At 40.8% G+C, this 10,018-nt stretch overlaps 1 protein-coding gene across 3 annotated transcripts in view; it reads right to left on the reverse strand.

Annotated features, from left to right (window-relative positions):
• Positions 1–9,776, reverse strand: part of GOLGA4 (golgin A4) — a 120,336-nt gene extending 110,560 nt beyond the window's left edge. Inside the window, exons 1-2 of one of the 3 annotated variants that reach the window (XM_011953339.1) lie at positions 9,331–9,776; positions 1,414–1,503 (exon numbers count right to left, since the gene is read on the reverse strand). In XM_011953339.1, the coding sequence (XP_011808729.1) occupies positions 1,414–1,503; positions 9,331–9,402 (162 nt within the window). In that variant the 5' untranslated portion in view covers positions 9,403–9,776. The remainder of the gene's footprint in view (positions 1–1,413; positions 1,504–9,330) is intronic. The other 2 variants (XM_011953340.1, XM_011953338.1) reach the window with 2 other exon arrangements.
• Between the last annotated feature and the right edge of the window lie 242 nt (positions 9,777–10,018).

Raw genomic sequence — 10,018 nt, forward strand, 5'->3', positions numbered from 1 at the left:
TTCAACAAAAAACTCCTATGTATTCTATATTTTTTAAAAACTTCTACAAATCAATTTTTAAAAAAGATAATCCAATAGAAAAATGGGCAAGGGACTTAAGCACTCACAAAAGAAGACATCAAATGGCCAATAAACAGATGAAAATGCTCAATCTTGTTAGTTATCAGAGAATGCAAATTAAAACCAAAATGGACGACCACCACCAGAACAGCTGAAATGAAAAAGACGGTTTTCCAGCATATTTACACAGAGTAGAAAAATAAAGACTCTCAAAAATATAGGGCAAAAGCAACTTTCATAAGCTCCTGGTGGGAATTTAAATTTCTACAACCACTCTGGAAAACCATCAGCGTTATCTTCTTAAGTGTTAAAATGGAGCAGTGATTCTACTCCAAAGTACATACCAACAGAAATGCAGGTACATGTACACCAAAAGAAATATACAATAATGTTGATGGCAACATAATTCATAGTAGCCAAAACCTGCGGACAACCCAAATGTTTAACTACAATGTCTACATTTAGAAAGCATATTTAAGAGGTAAAACTATTTTAAAAAAAAAAAAAAAAAAAAAAAAAGGAAGCAAGCAAATACCAAAAATTCAGGATGGTGGTAATCCTTCAGGGGGAACGAGGGAACACCACAGTGCTGACAGTGTTCCTTTGCTTGACCTGGGAGGATTTACTTCATGATTAATTTGCTGATCTGTGCATTTATGTTTTACCTTCTTTTTGTACGTGTGTTACACTTCACAGAAAAAAAAAGTTGGAAATAATGAGTTTTAATGCCAGCTGCTGGTTACACAGAATAAGTTCAATAAGTTACTTCTCAGTTTCCACTCACCAGCTTGAAAAAATGATGCTATGTTTAACAAATTTATCAAATTATTCTGAAAACTTCAACTATTAAATCCAGAATGTATTAACCTCTCAAATTAAGGTTCTCAACAAACCATAGTTTACAAAGCATAACTGGAAGAATCACTTGAACCCAGGAATTCAAGACCAGCCTGAGCAACACAGTGGGACCCCATCTACAAAAAACTGAAACGTTAGCCAGGGATGGTGGCGTACGCCTATAGTCCCAGCTACCCAGGAGGCTGAAGTTAGAGCATCACTTGAATCCAGAAGGTCAAGGCTGCAATGAGTAGTGATGGTGCCACTGCACTCTAGCCTGGGTGACAGAACCAGACCTAGTCTCAAAAACATACATACATACATATATACATACATACATAAATCATAACTGCTATTTGTGAAAAAAAAGACTAACTGTGTTGCTAATAAAACTCTACCTAGGAATTAAATAGCTGACCTGTCAAAATAGTTTCCCATTTTGTTATCAACAGCATTTCATTTTAGATTAATTAGTTTCTTGTGAGAGGTATACTAGAAAAAGAATTCCAAACTTACCTCTCTATTGGGTGTACCTTCATCAAGTTGCTCTGTAAATGAAGATGTCCTGCTCCTCGTTCTTGTTGGTGTTGAAGAATTAGAGGAAGCCTAGATTTAAAAATTATTGCACAAATTAGCAAGACTATAATGACTAGTGAGCTATGTACTAGGTAGTCCTTCTCTCAGTCCATGCCCAAAGAATTCAGTGAAAGAAAGGAAAAGAGCAAAAACATGAAAAGCAGAAAAGGATAACAAATATAATCAACTAGAAAATCCAGGCTACCTACCAGGTTCCTGGCCTAACTCTGCCACCAACTAGAACTATGATCTTAGCTACATGAACTTTTTGAGAACTATGTGTCTCCATATATAAAATAAAGTCATGATACTAATGTAAGATAATATTAGAGAAAACTGAAGCCAGGTGAGGGGTACATAAAAACTCTCTGCACTACCTTTATAACTTTTCTATAAACCAAAATTATTCCAAAATTAGAAGTTCATCAAAAAAAGGCTGCCAATTCAATCTTTAAGATCCCTTCTACCTTCTAGCTCTAACATTCAATAGTATGAAATGCAGATAAACAGCACTTGCCCACCTAATTAATGGCCTTGCTTTAAGCCTACCTTGAATACCACTGCTAAATACTGAGATGCTATTCCATTTAGCTCTGTAATTGACAGCCCGACTCCTATAATCCTCAATGCAAAACAACTCAGGAGAAAGGGCTCAAAATTTAAACAAGGGGTCTGGGGTCTACTCTAAGGTGACCTAAAAAAACCGTAAAAGTATAAAACCAAAACTTCGAGATCCCCCTACACCCATAGCAAAATAGATCTGAACTCAGCTCTATTTTGAGAAATGAATGAGTCATGATACCTTACCTCTTTTTGTAGTCTGCACTTTACAAAAGGCAGTTAATAAATATTTGTTAAATAAATGAATGAATGAATAAACAAATGGAACTCTGGTCTGTCGTATCTGTACACAAATTGCTGTGGCTAGGGTGGAACTGAGAGGTTGTGAGGAACAGTATACAAACAAACACATACTCTATATACACATATATACACACATATACACATACTCTATATACACATATATACATCTAGACAGATATACGTATTTAGCGTACGATAAAAATAGCATTTTGCATCAGGATAGACATTCAATAAATGTTGGGACAACTGGCCATCCATATGGGGCAAGACACACATATCAGATCCTTACTTCATATTTAAGCTATATTAAAGATTTAAGTATTTTTTTAATTGAAATACAAAAAATACAAGAGTCTATTTCTACAATCTCTGAATGGGAAAGAGATTTTCATGTGAAACACAAATCAAAGCAGCAGTTTAATTGGGAGGTGAGGAAAAGCATCTACAAATATGACAAAAGTTTAATAACCTTTTTTCTATAAATAGCTCTTATAAGTCCACAAGTTACAACTCAGAAAACTTACTAATCCAATCTTCTTTTTATCTGAGACAGGGTAAACTGAGCTCCATCAATGAAACACATGAGACTTCAAGTCATAAGTGAGTGATGTGAAAAAAAGACATGCAAATAAAGTTCATCATCTGATGAGAATGGAGACAGAAGTTCATGCATCCACGCAGATATAAGCTGTGAAGTGAAAGACGTGATGCCGGTGCCAAGATGAAGCAGCTGCAACACAGAGCAGTCTCCCCAGTATAACTCAACGTAGTAATCAGCTCAGACTTTTAGGACCTCAAGGAAATTCTGTAAGCAAAAGAGTCTTCAATAAATTCTTTTTCTGCTTACCTAGATTGACTACGTTTTTGTTGCTTACAACTAAGAACTCCAACAGCTTCTAAAAGATGAACCAGAAAAATCAATACAACAGATGAAATCAGCTATGTGCAGAAGTCACCTTCAGGAATGAGATATCCTCTCCCACCAAAGACAAAGCAGGAAGAATAAGGACTTAAAAATATAAACAAGAGTGGCGGCGTGCACCTGTAATCCCAGGTACTCAGGAGGCTGAGGCAGGAGAATCGCTTGAACCCAGGAGGCGGAGGTTGCAGTGAGCTGAGATTGCGCTACTACGCTCCAGCCTGGGTGACACAGCAAGACTCCATCTCAAAAAAAAAGTATATAAACAACAAAATTAATGAATGTGAAATAAAGTTGAAGCCTTAGCAATGGTTTAAATGTCTAGAAAATATGTGACTAAAAGTCAACACTGCACTTAGAAAACAGCGAGGGAAAGCACAGTCACTGTGTAGTGTTAGTCTCAGTCTTGGAGATAATTTGGGCTTACCTTGAACACCACATTCAAATTACAAATGTTCAAAGAACATCAGAAATAGCTTTTATTAAAGCTAAGATAAATTCAGTAAACCCTTCCCACACCTAGAGCCATAATTTGCAAACCTTGCCAGCACCAGCTTCAAAGGCTGTAGGTGCCTCAAAGGCTGCCACTATGGAGGCAGTCTTCTGTATCTATGTATTTATAAATGATTATATGTAAGAACTCCTTTAATACAATGGTCACTGGGTGATAAAAAGTTAGAAAAGTAATTAGAAAAGTACTACTAGACTACAGGAAATACCTCTTGACTAATCAACTCTCTCTGTTGTGATTCCATCAAGTCTAAGATTCAGCTTTTTTATTAATTCAGCTTTCCAAATATCCAGATGCCAGGAAAGGGCTACCTTAGACAGTGACCTTCCAACTGCTTAAAAAGTATATCTCACTGCAAATCTTAAAAACTGGCATTATGTCTTACACCTTGGCCTCATATGTTCTAATCAGTAACTGAGAGCCTCATCAGCGCTGGAGAAACTGACAAAAAATCAAATGGGGTTTACAAAGTTTAACAAGTTCTAAAACATACTCTCCCCAGAAAAGTAGTACTATCTGGCAAAACGTGGCCTGATGGCTTGTTCAGCTTCCGCCGGAGTTTAAAGAGTAAGGATTATACGAGAAAATGGATGTGAGTATAAAGTATAAAACAGTGCACAAAGAACTAACTACTTGAGCATTTGTCCCAGGTGCCGGGTTCCTTAATGGGCTATCCTCACTTCAAGATATAAAGGGATTTAGGTTCCTTCAAACCAAGCTTGAGCTGATTAATTGCAATAGCCATAAGAAACCTGAGTCAGCTTTCTAAGCTGCTAACCAAAAAACCTGACAGCTACATCCAGACCCACAATTAATATTTTATTGCTCACTACCTAATTATTAACTGACCACAGTTATACTCAATTTCAGTATAAGAAAAACCATTTTGGCCATGCACAGTGGCTTATGCCTATAATTCCAACACTCCGAGAGGCCAAGGCAAGAGGATCACTTGAGGCCAGGAGTTCAAGACAGCCTGAGTAACATAGTAAGGCCCTGACTCTACAAAAACTTAAAAAAAGAAAAACCATTTTAGCCATTGTGACAGGCAAAATCGTAGGATGACCCCAAATGACCCCTGCCCTGTGAATATAATGAGATATCACTCCCATAATTGTTACATTATAGGGTAAAGGGATTTTAAAGGCATATTTAAGGTTACTAGGTTACTAATCAGTTGACTATGAGTTCATCAAAAGATTACCTGGATAGGTCTAAACTAATTACATAAGCCCTTCAAATATGGGTCTAGAGGGCAGAGAGATGAGAGAGATGTACTTCTGCTGTTCTGAAGAAAGCAAAATGCCTACAGGGGCACGTGGCAAGGAGCTGCTGGTAGCCTCTAGGAGCTGAAAGTGGTCAGCAAGAAATGAAGGCCTCAGTACTACAACCAGAAAGGATTGAATTCCACCACAACCACGTGAGCATACAAAAGGGTCCTGAGCTCCAGATGAGAACGCAGCTTGGACAACATATTGATTTTAGCCTTGCAAGACCCTGAGCAGAGAACCCAGTCATGCCATGCCAGATTTCTGACCTACAGAACTATAAAATAATAACTGGGTTATTAGGCACGAAGGTTGTGGTAACTTGTTATGCAACATTAGAAAACTAATCCAGTCATCCTTAGGAGGAAGTCTTGAATCCCTTGTCCCTATACCATGACTTTTCATTATCCATCAAGGCTCTACTCGGATGTCACCCTGATCTTCTCCAGAAATGCCTTATTTTGCACAACCACAACACCCTGTACATACCACCATTACACTGAAAGTACTTGTCTCACAACTCCATTGTGTACGGACTACATAGACCCTTCAAAGCAAATGCAACATCCAGCAGAGGGCCTAGGCATTCACCGTTCATAACTAATACCTGGTTCATTTCACTCTCCCTGCAACACCTATGGATTAGTCACGGCAGAGACATAGCCATTGAATCCTCATCACAGCACTGTTGTAAGTCACTGCCAAACCAATTTGACATCCCAGTTCTAAAAGAGCAGTCAAAGTAACTTGGGGTTAATTCTTCAAATAAACCTTTACATTTTAGGTACCAAACTTATTAAAGCCTTTCATCATGTTCTTAATAAACTCCTTCTGATCTAAATGTTTTCTCTGGGACTCATGCTTTCCCCAGTTTCATGACTGAAACTATTTAGTAAACCTGGATTTACATTAAGGCTATGTCCTTTCAGAAAGGACTCTTTTCCCTGTTATCTCTGGAACTGTTTGCTGGTTTTGTTTTTGTTTTTTAAATTTGTACCACATAAACTATTATTTTGTGGTCTCACTCTAAAAGAGTGAGGTCAACAGCCATCTCTGAGCTGAGGGAAAAAAATAAGGGATGATTCTGCAGGCGTAAGGAGGGGCCCATATGTTGTTTTTTTTAACTTAATTTTTTTATTGTGATAAAATATACATAACATAAAATATACCAGTTTAAACATTTGTAGGTGTACAGTTCAGTGGCATGAAGTACATTCACACTGTCGTGGAATCACCACCGTCCATCTCCAGCACATTTTCATCTTTCCATACTAAAACTCTGTACCCACTAAACAGTAACTTCCCATTCTCTCCTCTCTCCAGCCTTTGGCAACAACCATTCTATTTTCTGTCTCTATGAATCTGACTATTCTAGGTACCTCAATTAAGTGGAGTCATGTATTCATCCTTTTGTATCTGTACTTCTATAATTTTTAAGTTTTAGAAGTATTTGAAAAGGCTAAAAATATTTTAAAATATTGTATTCATATATCCCAAGAAATTACAATGTCTGTATTACTTCTTGATGTTTCTTTCATTGACTTAGTTCTGCAAGGAGTTTAAAAATCCAAAATAGATATTTGTTGTTAAAACATAATTTTTTTTTTTTTTTTGAGACCAAGTCTCGCTCTGTCTCCCAGGCTGGAGTGCAGTGGCACAATCTCAGTTCATTGCAACCTCTGCCTCCCAGGTTCAAGCGATTCTGCTGCCTCAGCCTCCAGAGTAGCCAGGATTATAGGCGTGCGCCACCACACCCCGCTAATTTTTGTATTTTTAGCAGACCTCAGGTGATCTACCCGCCCTGGCCTCCCAAAGTGCTGGGATTACAGGCGTGAGCCACGGTGCCTGGTCAGAAATGGGATTTTGCCATCTTGGCCAGGCTGGTCTTGAACTACTGAGCTCAAGTGATTCGAAGTGCTGGAATTACAGGTGTGAGGCCACCATACCAGGCCACATTTTTTGTTTCTAGGATCATAACAATTCACAAGCAGGGAGAAAGATATATATGGCAGGTAGAAAGGAAGGTTACAAAATAATTATCAAAAGTAGACCACGAATGGCCAGGCGCAGTGGCTCATGCCTGTAATCCCAGCATTTTGGGAGGCCGGGGCTGGCCAATCACCAGAGGTCAGGAGTTCAAGACCAGCCTGGCCAACACAGTGAATATACATATAATCCAAAAGGATTATTTTAAACCTTTTTACACAAAGTGATTTTATTTGATCCAAATGCCCTGTCTCACCAGAAGCATTAAGCTATAGAAACAGAGCTCTTACATCTTAGCTTGTGACTAGCTTATTACTAAAAACAACCTCTTTGTTAATGAACAAAAACAACTCATTTTCATGAAAAGCTAAACGCTACAAATAAGAAAAAGTACACTCAGTAATTCACCAGCACCTTAAAGTATATTATTCTTAAACTAGTTTTACCATCTGTGTATATAAATACACTTACATACAGATTCTTTTTCCCAAAACTGGGATCACATTTTACCTGCTGCTTCTGTCTTTTAACACAAATATCTTTCTGTGTTAATACTTTTCTGAAGTCTCTAACACTAGCTGCGTAACATCAGGCAAGTTACTTCACCTTTTTGAGCCTCACTCCTTCATCTATAAAAGAGGAATTATAGTATTATCTACCTCACAGGCTTATGTGAGATTAAATAAAATAATCTGTGTAAATACTAAGCAAAATGTCTGGTACATACTAAGGACATAGTAAATGCTGACTTTTTATGGCTGTATAACCTATCAAGCATAACTAATTACCTGATAAAATGTATTTAACCAATTCTCTATTGGTGGACACTTCTGGCTAGTTTTTAACCTATTAAAACAACACTGACATGAAAATTCATAGAGCTAAATCTTTAATACATCCTAAATTTTCTTAGAATAAATTTCTAGAAATGGAATCCTGGCTCAATTACATTTTATACACTCCCAAATGGAAGTGCCTTACATTCACTAACATGCCCATTTCCTCACATTCCTCATCTCTACCTCACCTTTAAAGTTTATCTTTGTTTCTTAATTAACAGTGTTTTGTAAAATTTTAAAAGACTGCAGTAAATGGTATGAAAAGGACAATCTTTACTACTTAAATTTTAACCACCATTTACACTCGAGAAACGAAGCAACCCTTCAGTGCTGTGTTCTGATGTTTTTCTCAAGCACTGTTTTACTACACATGAGCTTTAAATTTAAAAATAACAACTTCAATTTACAGTTTCCGAATAAACCTAATGCAATCGTTGTATGTTAAGAATTTGGAAATGCCTCCAAGTTAGTCAAAACTCAGCTTTTCTTGCAACCGCAAGCAAAGACCAAAAACCCTAAAATTAAGGGACAGATCTGCTCAATCTGTTGAAATTCAAAAAGGCTGGGAAGAAATTAAGACGAAACCATCATCTTCGCTGTTAAGACCCTGTGCTGCCAGCATCGAAACATCTCCAGTTAACGCTTAGGAAACTGTATCTTTAATACTACTAACACGCCTCCTTTTCCCTGGAAACGCATTTCCTAAAGCAATAGCATTCCTGAAAAACAAACATAACCCTGTCCGCAGAGCAGCAAGACTCAAAAAGCAGAGCAGAGTTCTAGACAGGCAGAGTGTCTCCCCCTCCGCCCGCCAGTCCCGGATCAAGCAAGTTATGCGAAGTGACTAACTCGTGACAGCCTCGGGCGCTGGACGCCGGCCACGCCGCCACCTCTTTCATGTCCCACCGCTCCTACCAGCAGCCTGACCCAGGATGGCTCTATTCCCCAGCCTTCAATCCCTGGACCTGGGTTTGGAATTAAGAGACTTCCGTCAAGGGTCAGTTGTGCGGGATCCTGGCCATTTCACACAAAATCTCACGATGGGCATGAGAGAGGGGGACACCTCCAGCAGAGGTCAGATATCACAAGGGACCCGGGTTTTCCCACCCCGCCCTCATTCCCAGCGTGGGGTCTCAGATGGGTGGGGGAACCTCAAATACGGATCAGAAATCATGCAAGTTCGGAGTCTGGCCTTAGGGGAAAACTCTTAACGGAGATGGGATGTCACGAGGGATCCAGCCACCCCCATCCACTCATTACTGGATGGAGTTTTGCGATGGGAAAATCCAGGTCAGGAGTTACGGACGACCTGCACCGCCCGGAGCTCCTTCTGGATCCGGAGCTTGGGAAGAGTCCCGGGTTAGGGGTCAAAGGTCACGGAAGAACTTCCCCACTCCCCCCGCCTTTTTTGTCCGCGGGCCGGTTCAAGGGGTATCGGGAGCTAGGGGAGGAAAGCCGCGGCCATCGTACCTGACCAGGAGCCAGCGTCTGCTGGAGCTGCTGCTGCTCCTCGCTGATCTTTTGCTTCAGTTTCTTGAACATGGCGCAGCGTACGTAGGGTCCTGAGTGCCAATGAGACCTGAGGGGCGAGAGCCCGGGGAGTCCCGGCCAAGGCGGCTACGGCGACTTCTCTACACCCGAGACTGCGGGAACCGGGCCTCGCCGCCTCCTCCTTGAGCCTGCGGGCAAGTCCGGACACTCGTGCTGAGGATGTCGGCGTCGCCGCCGCCGCGTCTCTTTCTTCCGGGTGCCACTGGCTGGCCTCGGGCCCCCATCCAGCCCCGGGAGCCGCGGCGGCGACGACAACGGCAGCAGGTGAACTGTGCACCAAGGGCGCCTGCGCCGCCTACGTGGAGCTCTCCGAGGCTAACTACGGAGCACCGGAGGGGACAAGCACAATGTCGGGGCCCGCACATGCGCGCTCGGCCTGTCGCTCCCGAACTCACTGCACTGGAGGACACAAGGTTCGGAGCTGCCTGATTTCGTTGGGTGCGGCCCTCGCGGCTCAGAAATGGAGCCTAGTCTGAACTAGGCTAGTCTGAACACTACACTGACTCTCACCTGGGCTTTGGCCCTGCGAAATCAGACGGGGAGAGTACTGCTTCTATTGATGGCAGCAGGGCCGACGGGCCCACTGCAAAGAACACAGGGATGAGCG

This window comes from Colobus angolensis, unplaced genomic scaffold (assembly GCF_000951035.1).
Source record: "Colobus angolensis palliatus isolate OR3802 unplaced genomic scaffold, Cang.pa_1.0 Scaffold36, whole genome shotgun sequence".
In the NCBI taxonomy this organism is placed as follows: Eukaryota; Metazoa; Chordata; class Mammalia; order Primates; family Cercopithecidae; genus Colobus; species Colobus angolensis.